Source organism: Planococcus citri, chromosome 1 (genome assembly GCF_950023065.1).
Source record: "Planococcus citri chromosome 1, ihPlaCitr1.1, whole genome shotgun sequence".
NCBI classification, from domain to species: Eukaryota; Metazoa; Arthropoda; class Insecta; order Hemiptera; family Pseudococcidae; genus Planococcus; species Planococcus citri.
Window position 1 is genome coordinate 17703218 of NC_088677.1, and position 21136 is coordinate 17724353.

A 21136-nucleotide genomic window follows, 5' to 3' on the forward strand; every position below is an offset into this window, starting at 1 on the left:
TAGATCTGAATTTTTTTCAGAACTTCAAAAAAAGTGCAATGTTAGCTAGTTTAAGAAAATTTTGATTTTTAAGCGAGAGATCTAAAAACTTCTGATTTTTTTTAGGATAGTAATGAATAAGTCTCAATTTTTATCAGAAATTTGAAAAAAAGGTCACGATTTTTTAACCAACATTTGGAAAATATCCTAATTTTTTCCAGTTCTGCAAAAATGTCTCAATTTATCAAGTCCTGATTTTTTGCCAGATTTTTCATTTTTGTTTAAAAAGTCTCAATTTTTGTCAAGATTTCAAAAAAGTTTTAATTTTTTCCTAAAATTTGAAAAATTCGAATTTTTGTCGAAAATTTGAGTCGAGTTTTCAAAAAAGTCATGATTTTTTGCCAGAAATTCAAAAGAGCTTCGGTTTTTTGCCAGAGTCAAGAAAGTCCTGATTGTTTTTTAGGATTTCAAAGGAGTTCATGATTTTTGTCAGAAAGAAAAACTCATAATCTTTCAGTGAGAGTTCGAAAAAAATCCTGATTTTTGCCAGAAATGCGAAAAAGTCTCGATTTTTCAACCCGTGATTTTAAGAAGTCTTGATTTTTTGCCATAAATCGATAAAAGTCCTGATTCTAGATGAGAAACATTTTTTTTTTATCTTAATTTTTGCCAGAAATTTTAGAAAATTTTGCTTAAGCCCTTTTAGCCACAATTGGAGAAATCAGAAGTTAAAAAAAATGAACTAATCTAGGTTAAATTTTATAAAAGTATGAAAAAAAGTCTGATTTTTCTTCAAAAATTCACAAAAGTTGCAATGTGTGCCAGTTTGAGAGAATTTTGATTTTTAAGCAAGAGATTCAAAAACATTCTGATTTTTTTCAGGATCTTGATAAGTAATTCACAATTTTCATCAGAAATTTGAAAAAGAACACGATTTATTAGCCAACATTAATTTGGAAAATATTTTAATTTTTTCCAGTAATTCAAAAATGTCTCGATTTTCCCACCGTCCTCATCTTTTGTGAGATTTTTTTTCAAATCTCAAGTTTTGTCAAGAATTTAGATAAGTTTTACTCCAATTTTGGTCAAAAATTTAAAAAATTTCTAGTTTTTTGGAAAGAGATTCAAAATAGTCATCTTTTTAAAAAATACAAGCAGTAAAAAATCCTGATTTTTCATCAGAACTTCTAAAAAGGTGCAATTTTTTGCAGAAGTGCAATGAAATTTTGATTTTTGTAAGACATTTAAAAGTCTTTATTTCTTACTTTAACTAAAAATTCAAAAATGCCAAGATTTTTCACTAAAAATTCAAAATTTATGTTCATTAAACATACCGCCCTTTTTTTTTCACTCGTGTAATGGAAATTATGATTTTATGAGGAGGAGGGGAAGAGGGTGGTAATCAAATCAACTCAATATCTGCGAGAGAGACCAGTATACCAAAATTCAGTGTTCTACCTCGTTTTTCTCGATGGAATCAAATTCTAATTTTCCTAGCCTAAAAGAACATCTAGATGTTGTATGTTGAAACCAACCTTTTGGACATTTCGACGACGTATTGTTTTCCGGAGCGTGAAGACATTTTTCATTTTCGGAGCTATTATCGGTACACAAACACTGACTTCCTTCGGTATTCATCACGCATAACCCATCACATTCCGAAACACTCGGACATCGACGATCACCGATATCTAGAACTGAATTAGATCCTCGTTAAATACCAAATGATTAAATAATTTTTCAATAAAAGCTTCAAAAAATCTTCGATTACCTTCTTGTTTCTGCGAACTGAATATTTTCAAATCGAACAGCAGAGGATTTTCAACACCGAGTATAGTTTCATTTTTCGTATTCAAATTGTAACTTCGAATCAATCCCTTCTGTTGTTCGGACCAGAAAATGAAATCGTTCAATAAAGCGACACCGTAAGGATGGGTAACTTTTGAAATAGCCACCACTTGGCGTTCAGTTCCATCTAAGTTGATTCTTTCTACTTTATCGAGGAATGAATCACACCAGTATAATTTTCGAGAGAGAAAATCAATGGTTAATCCGCTCGGCCAATGTAAATCGGTTGAAATGAAATCGGTTCGGTTTTTCCCGTCCATCGATGCTTTTTCAATATAGCTAGGTAGGTTCGACATCACTCTGGACCATCGACTCCAGTACATGTATCTGGAATAGTACGAAACGGTTAAAAATTTGTACTAATTTCACTTCACTCCCTCGCTAATCGCTTATCACGTACCCAGCATGAGGATCCAAGACAATTGAACGAGGATTACTGTTATCTTCCCTAAATAGAGTTCTTCGTCTGGTGAAATTACTCAAACTGACGATCGAAATTGTCCCAACTTCTTCGTCTGTCCAATATAAATTTCTACCGTACCAATCGACAGCTAAACCTTTGCAATTGAAGATGTTATCTTTGACGACTACTTCTCGTTTAGTGCCATCGATTTTTCTTCGTTCGATTACGTTTCTAGAGAGGAAAAAATGTACATTAAAAACAATCGAGAGTAAAAAAAAATAATAATAATAAATAACACCCAGGAACTTACTTGTGGCCATCAACAAAATAAATATATTGTTCAACTGCATCGTAATCTATCGCTGTTGGATGCACAAGACCGGTTATAGGCTGCATGACTTCTTCGCCGTTCAGAGAAATGCCCTTAATCATGGCTGGTTTTCCTTTACCATACAATAAGAATGATTCCTTTTCGGCCACTAAATCGAAGAGAAAAAATTGATTAAAAATTTTATTTCATTGGAATTATTCTCAATATTGAAAAATTCAACACTTACAAAGACATTTTTTCTCCACTAATCTGAAGCCGGGTTCACACATACAATGAGCAATTGGTTTCGTGGTATTTTCCCATAATGGGATGCAGATTTGCTGACATCCTCCGTTATTCTCTTTACAAGGATGGGAAACTAGAATAACAAAACAAAAAAACAAAAAATTAAATAAAATGCTAATTAAAATTCGGTTAAAGACGGAGAAACATGATTTATTTACCATCGGGTTGCCTTTGTTTATGGTAAATGATCACAGAAAATGGACGGTTCAGGTTACTGGTAACGATTTCATGTTGATTCGGTTGAAATTTATTTAATTTAATTATACTTAAATTCCTCCAAGACGACACGTAAATACTATTTTCAAATAGGACCACGTCGTATAAATTTTGGACCTGAAATCAAACAGATTAACCATGAACAATGATCAAGCAGAAGAAACACGAAATGATTTTTACGATTAGTTTAGAGTGTACCTTATTTTGCCAAGTTGGAATTTGCCACCCCCCCCCCCCACTTCCAAAAGCTGTTATCTAGGGTGAGAAAAATTAAAATGATTCCTTATTTTTAATTATTCCTCTATCATCGAAAAAAGTGTGGTCAGTAGCGCCCCCCCCCCCATTGAAAAAAATTTTAATAGGGAAAAAACAAACAGTTTACTTATCCAAGTTTCATAAGAGCCCTTCAAAGTTGAAAAAAAAACAACAACAAAAAAATGGAATAAATCAAAATCAGTGAAAATTTTACATTTTGGCGTTATAATTATTTTACATAGTCCCCTTTTCAAGAAAAACTTTCTTCAAACCCCCAAATGATGTTGGTTCCCCTTTTATGAAGCCTCTCCCCAAATTTGAAAAAACCAAAAAAATAAAAAATTCCTGTCTGAATAAATTTTTTGAAAATTTTTCATTTTTGAGCAAAATTATTCGAAATAACCACATTTTTACGAAGAACCTTCTCCAGGTCCCCCAAATTATATTGGTCCCTCTTTGTAAAGCCTCTAGAAGTTGAAAAATTGATATCTGCACAAATTTATAGAAAATTATTTCATTTCTAGGCAGATTCCTCTTGAATAACTATATTTTCAAAAAAATCTCTCCCTTGATCCCCCCAAAAGATGTTGGTTCCTTTCATCCTTTTGTATGAAGCCTAAAGTTGGAAAATATAAACATAAAAAATTGAGTCCTGTGCAAATTATTTGAAAATTTTCAATTTCTGTGCACAATATTCTTAAATACTACTCTTTTCAAAAAAAAACCTCTTTCAGCCCCCCTCCCCACAATTTTGACTTCCTATTCAGAGACCTCCGAAATTTGAAAAAAAAATGAGCAAATCCGTGATCTTTTTTGAAATTTTAAACTTCTTTCAGAGTTCTTTTAAGTAACTCGGTCCTCCAAACAATAATGTTGGCTAGTTCAACTCATCAATTTATAATAAAACTTGAAAAATCAAGTTATCACTATAAAATCAATCTTTCAATAAATACATAAATACAATTATTTTTTTGAAAATTTACTGAGGGAACAAATTTTCAGGGCTCGTACTCATTTTTTCCAAAAAAAATTAACTTCGGTAACCAAAACATCTCGAAAAGGTAACCAAAAAGTAAAATGAAACAATCACCAAAAAAAAAAAAGAAAAGAAAAGAAATACAGAACATTACAAATTGAAATGTTTCGGTTCTTAATTTTGAAAAAGTTGAACTATTGACTTTTTTTTAATGAAAAAACGAACCTTTTTGAGAATTTTTTGCAACAAAGCAAATTTTTTTAGTAATTTTTGGCCAAAAAAACGAGTTTTTTGACCAAACTTTGAAAACTGTAAAATGTAATTTTTGAAAAAATTGAACCTTAATTTTCAGTAATTTTGTTAAAAAGCGAGAATATTTTTCAATATTTGACAAAACGCAAGACTTCGACAATTTTAACAAAAAGCTCCAGGACTTTTTGAGAATTATTGACAAAAAGACGTTACTTTTTGGCAACACTTATCTGACAAAAAAGTGAAAATCTTGAGCAATTGCCAGAATTATTTCAAAAAACAGACATTTGGAAATTTTAACCAAAATTAGCAATTTTTTAGAATTATTGAAAAGTGATGAATTTTTGAAAAAAAGAACTTTTTTTGGATTTTCTGGGAGGTAGAAAAAAACGAACCTCGTTTTTTCAGTTTTTGGCAATTTTTTCTGCTATAAAAAGCTAATATTTTTGACAGGTTTTGGGTAAAAATCAAGACTTTTCGACAAATTTTGAAAAAAAGTGATTTTTTTTTAATTTTTTGCAAAAAACCAAGATTTTTTGACAAGTTTTGGCCAAAAAGAGGACATTGACAATAAAAACCTGAACTTTTTCCGCAAGTATTGGTGAAAAAGTGAGGCTTTTGAATAATTTTTCAAAAAAAATGAAAATCTTGAGCAATTGAAAGAATTATTTTAAGAAACAGGCATTTGAAAATTTTAACCAAAATCAGCCATTTTTGGGAATTATTAAAAGGTCATAAAATTATATCTTTTCGCAATTTTTTCAATTTGGATTTTCAGGGGGGGCGGGGGTAAGAAACGAACTTTGTTTTTCCAATTTTTGGCAATTTTTCTGCTATAAAAAGCTTATATGTTTGACAGTTTTTGGGTAAAAATCAAGACTTTTGGACAATTTTTGAATAAAGAAGTGTTTTTTTTTAATTTTTGCAAAAAACCAAGATTTTTTGACAAGTTTTAGCCAAAAAGAGGAATTAGACAAAAAAACTGAACTTTTTTGGCAAGTACTAGTGAAAAAGTGAGGCTATTGGATAGTTTTTTTTTTTTTTTTTTTTAAGTGAAAATCTTGAGCAATGCAATGATTATTTCAAAAATCAGAAATCTGAGAATTTTAGTCAAAATCAGCAATTCTTGGCAATTATAGGTAAACATCAGTCTTTTTGGACTATTTTTGAAAAAAAAAAAATTATATTGCAAAAAGCGACAATTTTTGAGGAAAAAAAAAGACTTTGACAATTTTAGCAAAAAGCATAACTTTTTATAGCAATTTTTGGCTAAACAGAAGACTGATAGTTTTGGAAAGAAACTCGAGTTTTTGGCAACTATGTACTGATACAGAAGTGAGGTTTTGGTATAATTTTTTGGAAAAAAATAAAAGTCTTCAGCAATTGCAAGAATTATTTCAAAAGGCAAAAATCTGACAATTTTAACAAAAATTGGCAATTTTTTTGAGGGAATTATTGGCAAGGAAATTACATTTTTTTTGCGATTTTTTTCCAAAAGTAAGATTTTTTTGCAAGTTTTTAGGCAAAAAAAAACGACGTTTCTTTGTAATTATTGGCAATGCTATGGTAAGAATAAATTCAAAAAAGCTAGAATTTTTGGTAGATAATATTTAGCAAAAGACAAGATGTTTGAGCATTTTTTTGCAAAAGAAGGTAAACATTTTTTGAACTTTTTGCAAAAAAACGAAAATTTTCGACAATTTTTTTTTGGCAAAAAACAGTTTTTTTTTTTGGAAATTATGGGAAATTTTCACATGGAGGGGGAGGGGGTCTCAGCACGACTAATTTTTACTAACATACTTAGTTCTAAAAATTTTTCACATAAGACTTGTCAACTTCGGACCTTAACATTTTTTCTTTTCACAAGCAAGATAAATACCTACAACTCGATTTTTTCCAAGTAGGAACTTGACCGAGGTATTGGAACTGTAAAATTTACAATTTTAATAATTTTGTCCAATATTTCGATTTTCTCACATTTTACCAGCACCACTTATTTTTACCGAAAGAGCTGAAAATTTTCATGGAATGATTTTCCAACCAGAGGAAATTTTAATGGATGGGAGCAAACAAAAAAAAAATCGAAAAAAATTTCCAAAAAATAAATTAAGTACACCCTAACGATCAAAATAGAAAAATACTAACTGGATATCCTTTTTTAATAGTCTGGCGATTACTTCCATCGTAATTGACTCGTTCGACGAAATCTAAATACGTATCGACCCAATAAACATGTTCCAGAGGGAAATCGACAGCAACTCCGTACGGATAAACGATTTTATGATCTACCAACACGACTCTTTCTTTACCATTGAGTAAAGCTCTCTCTAGAGACGGCTGCGTCGTACCCCATTTGGTAAAAAACATGTATCTGCGAACAAATCATCACTCGAATTAGACACATCTCTTTCCATAGGTTTTCATTTCCAATCACCTCTCGGCTCGTTTAATACGAAATAATACTCACCCTTTAGTCGGATCTAAAGCGATGAATCTCGGTTTACTGATATTTACATCGATCAGAATCACACAAGAGGTGATATCGGACGTGCAGAGGAATATCATTTCGTTGGTATCGTCGACGAAGTACCAATTGCCGGAGATCCAGTCGAGGGCTACGTGCGTTGTGTATTCTAAAGGAAATATCGACGGTTCTGGACGGCTCCAGCGTTCGATGAACGTATCCGAAGTGCAAGTTATGTAGTTTCTGGTATCGTTATCGCCTCGGTGGATAAAACAAATGCGTCTTTTGCGATAGTCGAAGGTTAACGATAACGTAGATAAGTTGTATTGCTTTTGCGAACGTCCATCTAGGTGCATTCGTTTGATATGTGACATGGTACTAAAGAACACTAAAGGTGGCGCGTTTGGAGGATCTGTAGGAATATTAAAAAAATATAGATGAATAACTCGTATTATAAATATCTCTTTCATTTTACGCATATTTGTATATATTTACCATTGATCGCTTTGCAGCTAGTTTTATTGATTTTTTCATAACCAGATACGCAATCGCATTCGTAAGAGCCGTTCGTATTACGACAAATCTGATCGCACGAGCCATCAATTAAACATTCGTCGGTATCTGAAATCGAAACGTGAAAAAATACATACTCGGCAACGTTATTAGGTATTTTTTCGAAACCTGTTTCGCGGTATCTTTCACCGGCTTGACCGGGCTACCAGAAACTAAACGTACCGACGCATAAATCCAACTCTGGCTGTTGTCCTTGAGGACAGTAACACTTGAATTCTCCGTATACAGGCTTAAAGCCTTTTGAACAGTTCGATTCGTGGGTCCAATTTCCATCTGAGAAATTAAAAAAATATTTATTACGCCTGATTCGTTCTTTTTATAGCCTATATTAACATATTTGTATTCGTTATTTACGGCAGAATGGTCCTTCGTCTGATTTATTCGGACAATCCGGCACATCATCGCAGAATTTCTCGATTAAAATACATTCGGTGGTATTTTTACACGGAGCCATGTTGCCAGCGCAGAAAACACCCTTATTGCCTGCGAAAAAAGTCCAATTTTAGTCAATTTTTGGGGTAAATTTATCGATTAAAATCATTTTCATTTACAATGATTCGCATCTTCGTCCGAATTGTCGATAATTCCTTGCTTGTTAACGCTACAGTCTGCTTCTCCGTCGCATATCCAAGCATTAGGGATGCATTTTTTGGTGTATTTACATTGGAATTGATGCGGTTTACATGGCACGTCTTCTGTAATTTAAAAGAAAAAATTAAAACTCGAATTTACGTTTTTTTTTTTTTTTTTTTATTGATTTATTCTTACGGCAGTCAAAAGGCTCATCCGAGCCATCGGCACAGTCTGGAATTCCGTTGCATTTCCACCTCAAAGGTATACATTCGCCGGTATCACACCGGAATTCCTTCGTCAAGTTACATTTTAAATCTGAAACAAGAAAAAATTTGCATCAGTTGATAAGCATTATTTATTGGTAATTATTTTTATCTCGTATACGAGTATAATAACCGTAATAAGTAATACAGGATAAATTGCTAATTGCAACAACAATAATCAATTTCTTTTAATTAGTTCAACTTTTCTAATCAATATTCACACGACCTTGGCCCTAGTTAAATTTTACGCAGAATTTTTTCAAACTTCTCTAGAAATAATTTAAATATATCGCTTGTAGAATAGAAGAAAAAAAAGCTATCAAATACATAAATTGATCTTTTTAGTTTTTACGACTGTTTATCGCCCATTAACAGCAGCTTTGCCGGTAATAAAAAAAAAATTAAACGGTGTAAAAGTTCAAACCGACGATTATTTTTTTTTTTACAACGAACATAAAATAAATTTCAAGTTGACCCAATATTTAATTGTATTTTATATTAACGACCATCTTCATCGGGAGACTTTTAAACTTATCTTTTCGAGACTGAAATTACTCGGAAAATGTTGTAAAAATATTTCGCAGGTGTTATCACTTCTATGAAATTTATCTGTTTAATTATAGGGTACGTAATTGAGATAACGATAATGAGAGGTTGCTACGTTAGCTTATTATAATCATGTTTTATATCATTAACAAAGGTATACGAAATCGCCTACAGCATTTTTCTCATTATTTAGCGAACCATTTTTTTTTCCTTCGTTATACGAAGCATTGGGTTTCTAAGAATCGAGAAAATATTTTTAGAAAAGCGGCCATTCAAAGGTGATCGACGAATAGGTAAATATTTATGCGAATGAGCAAAATTTCCGGTCATTTGATTTTCAAGTTTCATTCGGTGTGATAAATATTTACGCAGTTGTGTTTATAGCGATTTTATTTGTGTATGGGATTCGAACCAAGTCGTAGCTTGAAAGGAAAAAAAATTAGCGAATTCGAGAAACGACATAGCTTCTACATGCATCGACGAAACAGTGAAATAAAAAGAAGAAACCAATTGACGAGAGGTCGGTGATTAACCTTTCAGTGGCATTACGATTACATATGTATCGTGGTTCTTGTAGTTACTCGACTCGTAGTTGTTGTATCTCGTATTGTATAATAATTTTTCAATAACCTTCTACGACTTCCTTTCTGATAAGAACAAATGCCCAAAGGTGATTGCGATTTAATCGAGAACTCGTATAACGATTAATTAAATTTTAGTTTATCGAAGATGCATTTTGAAGGGAAAAAATGCTAGCTCGATTTCGAGTAAAATGATGTAGGTATAGTTGGAAATAAATTGCCAGTTTCCCATAACAAAGAGAGAACTTCGAAAGGAATAAATACTGCAAGTTGTGTCGCGCAACGTAATTAAATAAATAAGCATCTAATCTTCGAGCAGGATGTAATCCATTATAATAAACGTGAACCAAGTATTTATACTCGTATGTATAGTAACACGAATTATACAAGACAATTTGCATTATTCACGAGTTAATTTCCCAGATGAAATGGAATTTTACCGAACTCGAAGATGAGAAATTAGCTCGAAAAAATATTCGTCATTGGTTGATTGATTTTTTCTTGAAGAACAGGTTCGATCAGAGCTTCAGTAAGGGTAGATATGGTCAACCACCCCGGAACACATTTTCACAAGGGTTGTCTGGTTCTCGTATTTGAATAAAATTAAGATATACGTAGGTATTTGAATTAAATGTAAATGTACAATGTGAACAAACCTGTATCTTTCGTGATAATTGCTTCGGTAAAGGTAAGAAGAATTAGTAAAAAATATAATATTGATAAGGAGCATCTTACGAACATATTTGATCAATGGTATGGCAGAAAGTGGTATATAAACTTTTACATCAATAGATTTACGTTAGTGGCACACTTCACTCGAGGAATCACATTTCTAACGGAAAAATTAACGCCGATATAATTAATTAAATTCGAAATTTAATGGCGCCATTTTGATCTAATATCGGTGTTCGAACTTCGGCTTATGGTTCAAATTCAAAACAAACAAACTAGAATTCTATCTAATCACAAAAAAATTAATCAATGCGACAGGTCGATGTTGGAGAAGTCGAGATTTGGGTCGATTTATAGACAGGTCGATTATCGAAGTTTGTGATAATCGATTAGATGGTGTTTAGGTGGCGAACCTGCTGGTGAGAAAAAGAAGCTCATTGTTTGGAATTGGAACAAAAACAAAAACGAAAATATTTCCCGCGATTTATGGATTTTCAAAAAAATTTTAATTTGAACTTTGAAGTTTGAAGATAATTTGAATGAAACGAAATTCACTGAAAATGAATCAATGAATCGATTCGGTTCTGTTCTGACATTTCTGAAGTTCTGACTTCTGAATTCTGATGTTCTGAGAGAAAGAGAAACTTTCTCGCAAATCATTTCTATTTTCTACAATCCTACGAATAGCAGACTGCAGAGGTACAGATTAGAGATTTTTAAAACACGAAATTGCATTAGTGTATTTCCTATTTCGTTTTTTTTTTCATAGCTTTTTCCAACATTAAAATTGGAGACGAAAAATCTTGTCTTGAAGCTAAAGACTGAAGGTTGAAAAATGATAATATGATAATGAATTAATGAATTAATGAGACGAGACGAGACGAGAGTAGGTAACTTGAGGTAATTTGAGACAAAAAATTCAGAATTTAAGAATTTTTGAGGTTGATTTTGATTTTCAAATCCTACGCTATGGTTCACCTTTAGGCAATCAGCTTCTGAAGGAGTATCAAAAGCCAACAGTTGTACAATTTTAAAAACTACCTAAAATACCTACCGAATTAATTATTTGAAAAGTTAATTTCGTAGTTTGGAAATGGAAATCCTACGATGAATAAATTATCATTTGTTCGTACAACAAAAAAATGCTGAGAATGATAACAGGTACTACAATAGTAACGTAAATTAGAGGAAATATGCTCATAAAATAATGAGAGACCGAAACAAATACTTAAAACCGTAATCATAAAAAATTATTTCTTCAGTGTGCAAGAAACGATTCCTTCAAAAAAAAAAAAAAAATCAAACCAATTTATAAAACAGCTTTAATAAAATTATTCAATGAACTTGAAAACACTACCGAACAGTAGAAGACTAGAAGTTACATATCAATTAACGAAAAAATGATATTGCTGATATGAATTACGTATTAAAATTCTGAGTAAATTATTAAATCAGTTTGATAAAATTAAAAATTCAATGTCGTCAAAATTTCTATGAGAGTTGAGAGTTTGTTTTCCTTTCTTTCCTTCTTTTTTTTTTTTACTTTGCGATTCACCAGCATTAATCGATTTGGAACACCAATTACCAAACTTATGATAAGATGAAATTTTTAGCTGCCGAAGTTGATTATACAACACGTAGGTACTGAAGTGATTTGAAATTTCTGGAGAAAACTGAGAAAAGTCAACTTTTTCTGGAGGCTCCAGATCGGTCCAAAAATGTTGACAATCGATTTAGGAGATCGATTTTTGAGGGGTAGGTAGGTACGTAGGCGAAGTTTCGAGTAATTTGTTGCAAAAATTGTTAATTTTGGAAATTTTTAAAGATTTTAGATTACTGGAGAAAAGGCAACTTTTGCTCGAAACGTCGAAACATCCAAAAATTGATCATTTTTCGTAAGTTTTTGAAAGTCTGACATACTTAATGTCTAAATGTCTAAATGTCAAGAATTTATCGAAATCAAAATTATATTTCCTAATTCCTAAAAACTTGAACAAAATAATTTTTGTAGGTATGCGTGTATACTCAGTGGGTATGTGCAATCAACCGACTCTAAATTGGAAATTGATCAACTTTTTAGTGTGCGTAGCACACTATTGGTTTCGCTTTGAGAAATGAAATTTCATTATACATGAATGTTCTCTTAAACTATCCAACCGTTTTTTGTACCTATTGGACACCATTTGAGAATCATTAAGGCGGAGGGAATAGATTATTTTTCATTCAATTCGGATGGGTAATTGCTGAGTAATTGCAATTTTAGTTCATTATTTTAATGCATTAAATCCTAAAAAAGGGAAAAGGGGACTTGTAGAACACCTGCCGCTCATTGTACCCTGCTATACCCCCAGTCTATTCCATCTACGCTTTTCAAAACAGCTGTCTCATTGTACCCTGTTACACCCCTCATCTGTTAGCCGTATATTCCAAGTGGGAGTGGTTTGGTGGGGCGTTTACCCAACAAATATATTCTTTTAATGCCCTAACCCACCATGTGAACTCGTAGTCGAATGGTTAGGGCATGTAGGTAGGAGTAGGAATTGTAGGGTCCCAGGTTCGAATCCCCATCAGGTAGGTAAGTATAGGTGACGGATTTTTCGTTGGAAATATTGGATAGGTGAATGCCGTGGAGTGAGTACATGATGCTGGTGCAAAAAAAAACGAATTTTGAACCCTGTAGCCCCCTCATTTTGATTTATAAAAACAAAGTTATGAAATATGATGATATCATTTTGCTAAATGAATTTTCATTTCATTTATTCAAATACTTTTTACTATACCTATAGCACCGTAAGTACAGTAAAAATTACCTTAAGATGAGTAATTTTTACTTTTTATGATATAAAAATTACTTTAAAATGAGTAATTCTTACACAACTTGGTTTATGTAATTTTTATTATCATGATTCAGTAAAAATTATTAAAACAAAATGATTTTTACTAATGTTATAGCAAAATTTATTAAAATGATGATTTTTACTATAAGATTACAGTAAAAATTATTATTGTAACTGAACAGTTGAAAATTGCTGATTTTCAAAACAAATTTTATCATACTTATATTATGTATTTTTTTATGGGATCTAGTTATTGTGCTAAATATGTAGTCAAAATTTTTTGTGAAAATTACCCATATTTTTTTCGTGTAATTTAAAGGCAATGCGAATTCTTAACATATTTTATATGATTTAATAATTTTAGAATCAAAGGCAAATACTGAAAATTGGTTTGAAATTTTATTTTGAAGACAATGGAAATTCTAAAAAAAATATGAAAATTTGTCATTTAGAGACACTGAGAATTCCAAAAATTGATTAAAAGTTCTATAAGTTGTAGATAATGTGAACTTGAAAATGATATGAATAATTATTGTATGTAATATATATGAAGATAATGAGAATTCTGAAAAATTAGAGGCATGCACTACTTAGATATGTAATAGCGGTTATAGCTGTAGAAAAGGCAGTCAGCTACGCACACTTTGCAGCTAAGCTTTGCTTAGCTGTCTAGTTTTCAAGTTTTTTTGAAAATCAGACGTAAAATATCAGCAAAAGTTCAGATTTTTGCCAAAATCGCTAAAAAAAAAAACAGACTTTTTGGATACAATCCAATCCAACTACTCAAAAAGTCTCTTTTCTTTGGAAAATTTTTTTCTTAGTAAAATTGCAGAAAACCCTCACTTTTTGAACAAACTTTGCTTATTTATCTGGAAAAATCTGTTTTAGGTGCCAAAATTGCCACAAAATCAGTGTACTTACTTTCTTCTTGCTCAAAAATTTTCAGAAAGTCTTGTTCTTTTTCCGCAAAAAATCTGTTTTTTGTATCAAAATTGCAAGTAAAGAGCCATTTTTTGTCACAATTCCCAAGAAACCCTGCTCTTTTTTTATCTAACAAGGGAACCTCTCGAGGTGTCAAACTCCGATTTGAACGGGATCGCGATTTTTGGAAAGAGCATAGTCTAAAACCCCCCAAAACAAAATTTCAGCTGCCCAAGTTTATTTTTCGATTTTTGGCGAATTTTTGAAAACTCAAAATTGACTGTTTTTGGCGATTTATGCTTTTTTTTAAAAAGTACGTACTTGATCAATAAAAATACTCAAAATAAGTCTCAAAACTAATATTAATTACCCAAATCCAAATTTCACCATTTCCAGCCATTTTGGAGCCTCCAGCGCGATTTTTCAATTTCTCCAGAATTTTGAATTTGCTCCAGAAGGCGTGAATGTGCAGTTGGGCAGCTACAAATCGAGTTGTGTATTATACTCGACCTGTTTAACGAGTTTATCTACATTTGAGCCGATTTTGGGAGTGACACCTCAAAAGTGGATTTTTGACCAGCTTTTTTCACAATTAAAAAATTCAAAAAATCAAAAGTTTCCCGTTTGTGTGGAAATTTTTGAAATTCACGCCAAAACTAACCCCCTCCCCCATTCAAATTTCACCATTTCCAGCCATTCTGGAGCCTACAGCGCGATTTTTCAATTTCTCCAGAATTTGAATTTGCTCCAGAAGGCGTGAATATGCAGTTGGGCAGCTAAAAATCGAGTTGTGTATTAGTACTCGACCTGTTTAACGAGTTTATCTACATTTGAGCCGATTTTGGAAGTGACACCTCAAGAGTGGTTTTTTGACCAGCTTTTTTCAAAATTAAAAAATTAAAAGCCAACCGTTTGTGAGGAAATTTTTGAAATTTGCGTGAATCGCTGTATTTTGTCTGTAACTAACCCCCAAAATCAAAATTTCACAATTTCCAGCCATTCTGGAGCTTCCAGCGCGATTTTCAATTTCTCCAGACTTTTGGATTTGCTCCAAAAGGCGGGAATATGAAGTTGGGCAGCTAAAAATCAAGTTGTATAATTACACTCGACCTGTTTAAGTTTAACGAGTTTTTTGAGGTGTCACTGTCGCTCCAAAACGGCTGGAAATGGTAGAAATTGCACTCCGGGGGGTTAGTTCTTGAAGAAATACAGCGATTCGCGTGAATTTCAGAAATTTCCACGCAAAGGGGAAACTTTTGATTTTTTTGATTTTTTAATTTTGAAAAAAGCTGGTCAAAAAGCCATTTTTGAGGTGTCACTTTCAAAATCGGCTCAAATGTCGATAAACTCATTAAACAGGTCGAGTGTAATATACAGCTCGATTTTTAGCTGCCCAACTTCATATTCACGCCTTCTGGAGCAAATTCAAAATTCTGGAGAAATTGAAAAATCGCGCTGGAGGCTCCAAAATGACTGGAAATGGAGAAATTTGGATTTGGGTAATTAATATTAGTTTTGGGACTTATTTTGACCATTTTTATTGATCAAGTACAAACTTAAAAAAAAAACAGTCAATTTTGAATTTTCAAAAATTCGCCAAAAATGGAAAAATGAACTTGGGCAGCTGAAAATTTGTTTTTGGGGGTTTTAGACTATGCTCTTTCCAAAAGTCGCGGTCCCGTTCAAATCGGATTGTGGCATCTCAAGAGGTTCCTTTGTAAGTTGCCAAAAAGTCTCGCATTTGTGCCAAAATTGGAGAAAACACTTTTTTTTTTGGTTAATAATATTTAATATTCTCGAGTCTTGCATTATTTCTGTCACCTAAAAATCTGCTTTTTGAGTCACAATCGCAACAAAAGAAAAAAGAAACAAATGTTATATCAAAATTAAGTACCGAAAAGTTTTACTTTTCTTTGCCTAAGTTGCGAAAAATGAATAACAAAATCCTACGAGTACTTTTTTTTGTAAAATTTGTAGGTAAACATAATTTTTTTAACCAGAAAGGTATTTTCTACTAAAATTGCAGAATAAACCTTCATTTTGGCCAATATTTCCAAGAAGTCTTTGCTTTTTTCTCGCAGAAAACACGTTCTTTTTGTCATCAAAATTGCAAAAACATCAACTTCTTTGCAAGCAATGTAAAAATTCAAAAAAGCCAAAATAAAACTATTGTTTTATATAAATCTAGGTATGTTGTTTGCCAAAGTCACGAGAAATGCGCTTTTTTTGAGATCAAAATTAGCAGAACGACTCGCTTCGTTGTCGCAAAAAAATATGCTCTTTTTGTCGAACTTCTGAAAAAATCAGTTTCTTATCAAAATTGTCAAGAAAATCGGACTTCTTTAACCAAAACTGCCAAAAAACGTAATTTTTTGTTTTCACGTTTAAAAACAGACATGCTGTTTTCAGAATTAAAAAAATTCCTGTTTTTTTTTTAAATTCAAATTTCCAGGTCTTGTTTTTGTTTAAAAAAAGTTTTTTGGCCAGGATTTTCAGAAAGCTCTGATGTTTTGTCACATAAAGATATTTTTCTTTTTTCAGTCACGATTGCAAAAAAAAATCAATTTTCTATAAAACCACCAAAAAGTTTCACTTTTTAGTTTTTTTTTAAAGCAAAAATTGCAAAAAATTGTACTGCTCAAAATGTTTCCATGGACTTGTCTAACCATAACTTTTTGAATACCGAAATATTTTGGGAAGTGTAGGTATGCGATATAAATCTTTTTTTTTTTTGGTTTCTACCTGGTCTTTCACCACGTCTCCAGTCCAGTCAGCCTTTGGGATTTATCGGTGAATTTGACATAACTTTACCCTGATTGTTCGTAGGCAATTAGTTTCAGGTAGGTACCTTTTCTTGATGCCTGACTCTAAGGCACAACTAGTTGGTACCCACCAAAATTTAGTTTGAATTGTTTTTTTTTAAATACCAGAAGAAGAACTAATAATTACTCACACTGTTAAGAATAGAGTTAGAGAACTTGAAAATATTTTCCAAATCTTTTATTGTACCAAAAATTACATCTAAAATAGAAATTACGAAGAACATTAAAACATGTACGAAAACCTAATAAACATATTCGTCTATAAAACGAAGAATGGAACTAGTGAAAAAATAGCACATATTCATTATTAATTATGTATAGCAATATTATGATCTTTACAGGAGTTTCGAATCATTCACCAATTTCAATAAGTAATTCGTAATCGTATTTAACAATTCAACTCAAATACCTAGGTATCTATACATTACATAATTTTACATGAAGTGAGCAGTATGAAAAAAAACGAATGCTGACTGCTGAGAAGTAAAAGCTCAACTTTTTGAATATTTTTAAGAAGTTTTTTGATCTTCAATAATACAACATTTAAAAAAAAATACTTTTATTAAAACGAGAATCAAGGTCTCTCTATCTCTCAGAAAAAGAAAAAAAGCAGCAACGTATAATATTATGACACTTACAAGTAAAGTATTAGGTACACTTTTTTAAGATTTTGAACGCCTCTCTCTTCACCTCTAAAGAGCCTTGTTTCGGTTTTGGGATGAAAAGCTTACATAAGAATCAAGATTACCTATTTTTATTTTTTTCAGTTAATCAATATGGTATACGTACGAGTATATCAGTTTTTCAGTACATAATCATTTTTCTATTGGTTATAATTACTTTTTTACAACAACCGAGTCGTTGTTTTCCAACACGGACATGAAAATGCTCAGTGCTTTAGTAGCTTTCGGGTGGAAACCTAGTGTTAGCGTCGCCCCTCGAATGGTTTTGGAAAGATCCTCGTGCATCACTGCAATACACCTGCAGAATACCCCTAAACTATCGAATTCTTTCGAATCATTCACCAATTCCAACAAAGTTTTAACTCTGTCCTCCTCGGATCGATTTTCAAATATCCATTCTAACAGATTGGCGCGAAGAATCGTACCTTGTTCGAGACAACTAAGGTGAGCTAGTTCAGCTACGGGTACATAATCGAGGACTGCTGATTTGCCATAGTCTAATTCAAACTTCTCAATAGCTGCACAGCATTTTACAAAATATAGCTTATTTTCTGCAGCTTTCTAAATAGGTATATAAAAGATTGACAAATTGTAGAGATCATTAAAAAAAAATCAAAAATTCATATTAATTATGGCCTTAAGAACACTCACCAATTCTTGATCTGCCTTATCTTCATAGGATTCAATTGCGTAGACCAACTCTTTGATTTTAAGCAACAAATTGGCACCGAGTTCGGACCGTTTCGATAAATCATTTTCATTTAGGATTTCTTGAAGCATATCTTTAAAAACTTTGAGCCTCTGGAAAATTATACAATAAGTAAATTTCAATAGGTAACACTCAAGTATACAGTTTTAGGTACCTAATTGAAGAGAGGGTTTAGTTTTTATAGACAGATGAAAACAAATACCTAATTCAAAGTCAAGCAATAAAACATGTGAAAATTTAAATCGCATAATATAAATCAAATAAACAATAAGTAAATCTTACATCTTCGACCCTATTGCTTGAAGTACGGTTTCCAGAATCCTTTTGCAAATAAAATAAAATGAGAATTAGATACTAGAACAAAATATGAAATTTTGTGAGAATTATTACAATTTACAAATTTAAAAATCGCTTACAGTAGAATAGTTGCGATAAGTTCTGATTTGTATATTTGATATCAATCCCTGAGGAATTTGATGGGCTCGCTTAAATGCAATAAGGTTACCTGAATAACGCATAAAACGCATCAATATTATCAAACCGCATTACACAACAAAAAATCATAAATTATCTGTGCTAACAAGTGATCTCCATCCCTAGGTGATATTTTTAAGTGAGTTTCATCAGCCCAGCAAGCATAATACTGACCTTTTTGAACAGATGAAGCTGCTAGATCGACACTAAGAAGCAGTGTAGCGCTTACTGTAATTTGAGGTTTCCAAACTCTGTCAAAATAAGAACCATATCAGTATCTAATATCCGTAAAAGGAAAAAGTTAAACGACGTGCAAAGCTTACGGTAGAATAAACGGTATCTCTTTCCATAAAATCAGCGAATTTGTTGAGCGAAACTCCATGTTTGGATGGATTAATACTTCTCCTTGGGCTGCTCAGTTTGAAAGCTTTCGTAGACGCTAATGCTGATTTATCTACGTCGCTCTGAAAGCAATCACAGTTGATTTATCTGACAAAACTTACTAGGTACACGAGGTTACTATAGTAATGATTATTTCAAGAATGAAGAATGTACGAAATGAAACCTGCTCGTTAGTTCAAAAGTGTAATAAAATTTTATCTACGACTTGTGATAGGCGATTTTTACAAAAGAATTTTTTTCAGTTCGAGTAAATATTATGTTACGAATGTAAGTATTAAAAAGTTTAATTTCGACAAAAATCAGGCCGGAGTTTACAAAAAATTACGATTTTTCCAACTCAAGGCTAATTTTCTCAACTTCTATTTACCTACCACGTTTACAAAATTGGGGGCAAGTTGATGGATACTCACATTAGTACAATCAATATCCAGCCAAAAAGCTGCCGCCGAATGTAATCGAGCATTAATTAATCCTTGTTTGAATGCAACACAGTTCAACGATTTCATCATCTTTAATTTGAAAAAACGTTCTCGTTACGACTGTTACGACTTCACAGCACTACTGACACTGAGCTACTTCTACTTCAAATGATGTGCTTATTTTTTGGGGCGAAACCAAACGAAACTCGACATCACGACGTGTCGATGTTTGTCGAACGTCGAACGTCGAACTTGAAAGAATTGGAGCCAACTTCGATGATAAGCTTTCAGGTTTAGATAAATAGCGAGTAACGAGTATTCCTGTTACCTATGTAATAGGTACCTACCTAAAATCAGGTCCAGGTCCAGGTCCATTTCCCCAGAACGACCACTTTCAGGTGGGGGGGGGGGGAAATATGTCGATCGTTTGTGCTTCGTTTGTTTTGTGTTCTTTATTGCACGTGCTCCCCCCTTCCCCTCGCTTTTCAAAAAAACATTTTGGTCAACCTGAGGAAATGAAAATCGATGAAATCGGCCACTTTGCATTAGGAGGGTGAAAGTGGTGTCAATCGTTTGTGCTCTTGTGCACATGCTCTTTTTTTGTGCTCTCACCTCCCGTGTATTTATCTAGGTACCTATTACAATTTGAAGAAAGAAAAAAACGAATTTTGAAGTTGTGCTGATTTTGGAGTGGGTTTTTATGAATGAATTTTGACATAATTCGTCGATTACACTCTCAAAGTACTAGGTACAATTTGAAAAAAAGTATAAAATTCTATACCTACCTACCACATACAACAGGAGAATTTGCAACTGAAATTTTCCATTTTCCGCCCTTTCGAAGAATTTGACACCTCACAGCTCCGCCAAAAAAAAAGTCGCAAAGATACCCGGTTTGTATCATTCTTATTCGTCATCGTTTGATGACCACTAACTACACATGATCTGATTTTTTAAAAAGTCGAAGACCCATCGTGCAAAAATCCGCCAAATTGGCGTGGAATGACCCAGACAACTTTTTTTTGAGCTGTTTGTTGAGCGAATTTTAAAAATATTGGAAAGTATGCCAGGTATTGCGTACCTATTTCTAATTTTTTTCGATTTTATTGTGATGAATTTTGTACCTAAGTATTTATAATTTTTCTCAATTTTATTGTGATGAATTTTGTACCTATTCATAATTTTTCTCGATTTTATTGTGAAGAATTTTGTACCTAACTATTAATAATTTTTCTCAATGTTATTACTTGTATAATAATATGTACCTATCCTAAAATAAACGGCAGCTTTGTACCAGGATTATGATTGCTTAAATTTTACTAGGTTTCATTATTGTACAACAATAATTGATCAGAGACGGTGGCGGGGAGGAAGTTTGTAATTTAAAAAAGCGTAGGTGCTTACATGTAAATGTATGAATGATTAGTGTACCTACTTACCCATCTATCAGTTTCATTTTGTTTTGATGATTTTTTTTCGGGTATTGTGAGAAGGGGGAGCACAAAAAATGAATACGTACATGAAAAAGCACAAACAATAACAAAGCACAAAAAATTGACAACTTTCACCCCTCCCCTACTAATGCAAAGTGGTCGACTTTTAATTCTCCATGCCGACCAAAATGTAGAGCTTGGAACAATCGAATTGTTTCA

General features: G+C 32.4%; 2 protein-coding genes across 2 annotated transcripts in view; both read right to left on the reverse strand.

Moving 5' to 3' along the window:
• LRP1 (LDL receptor protein 1) overlaps window positions 1-10501 on the reverse strand; it is a 52655-nt gene extending 42154 nt beyond the window's left edge. Inside the window, exons 1-14 of the mRNA XM_065370074.1 lie at window positions 10202-10501; window positions 8351-8470; window positions 8134-8277; window positions 7937-8065; window positions 7745-7855; window positions 7505-7630; window positions 7013-7421; window positions 6691-6916; window positions 3005-3179; window positions 2788-2919; window positions 2541-2709; window positions 2228-2461; window positions 1751-2154; window positions 1515-1676 (exon numbers count right to left, since the gene is read on the reverse strand). Of these exons, the coding sequence (XP_065226146.1) occupies window positions 1515-1676; window positions 1751-2154; window positions 2228-2461; window positions 2541-2709; window positions 2788-2919; window positions 3005-3179; window positions 6691-6916; window positions 7013-7421; window positions 7505-7630; window positions 7745-7855; window positions 7937-8065; window positions 8134-8277; window positions 8351-8470; window positions 10202-10286 (2626 nt within the window). The 5' untranslated portion in view covers window positions 10287-10501. The remainder of the gene's footprint in view (window positions 1-1514; window positions 1677-1750; window positions 2155-2227; window positions 2462-2540; window positions 2710-2787; window positions 2920-3004; window positions 3180-6690; window positions 6917-7012; window positions 7422-7504; window positions 7631-7744; window positions 7856-7936; window positions 8066-8133; window positions 8278-8350; window positions 8471-10201) is intronic.
• Window positions 10502-16960: 6459 nt separating this feature from the next.
• LOC135849605 (uncharacterized) lies at window positions 16961-19752 on the reverse strand. Its single transcript, XM_065370078.1, has 7 exons — window positions 19476-19752; window positions 18987-19127; window positions 18838-18914; window positions 18606-18694; window positions 18472-18510; window positions 18132-18281; window positions 16961-18041 (listed from the first exon to the last, which is right to left on the reverse strand). Exons 2-7 carry the CDS (start codon window positions 19043-19045, stop codon window positions 17634-17636), a joined length of 822 nt encoding a protein of 273 aa, XP_065226150.1. The 5' UTR covers window positions 19046-19127; window positions 19476-19752; the 3' UTR covers window positions 16961-17633.
• Between the last annotated feature and the right edge of the window lie 1384 nt (window positions 19753-21136).

Bases quoted from the DNA above. Each gene is read 5' to 3' on its own strand.
- LOC135849605 (XM_065370078.1), bottom strand. From the start codon at position 19,045: ATGGAGTTTCGCTCAACAAATTCGCTGATTTTATGGAAAGAGATACCG. The intron at 18,511-18,605 runs GTAAGCGATTTT...TATTTGCAAAAG, and splicing joins CTTATCGCAACTATTCTACT to GATTCTGGAAACCGTACTTC. The intron at 18,282-18,471 runs GTAAGATTTACT...ATAATTTTCCAG, and splicing joins CAAGCAATAGGGTCGAAGAT to AGGCTCAAAGTTTTTAAAGA.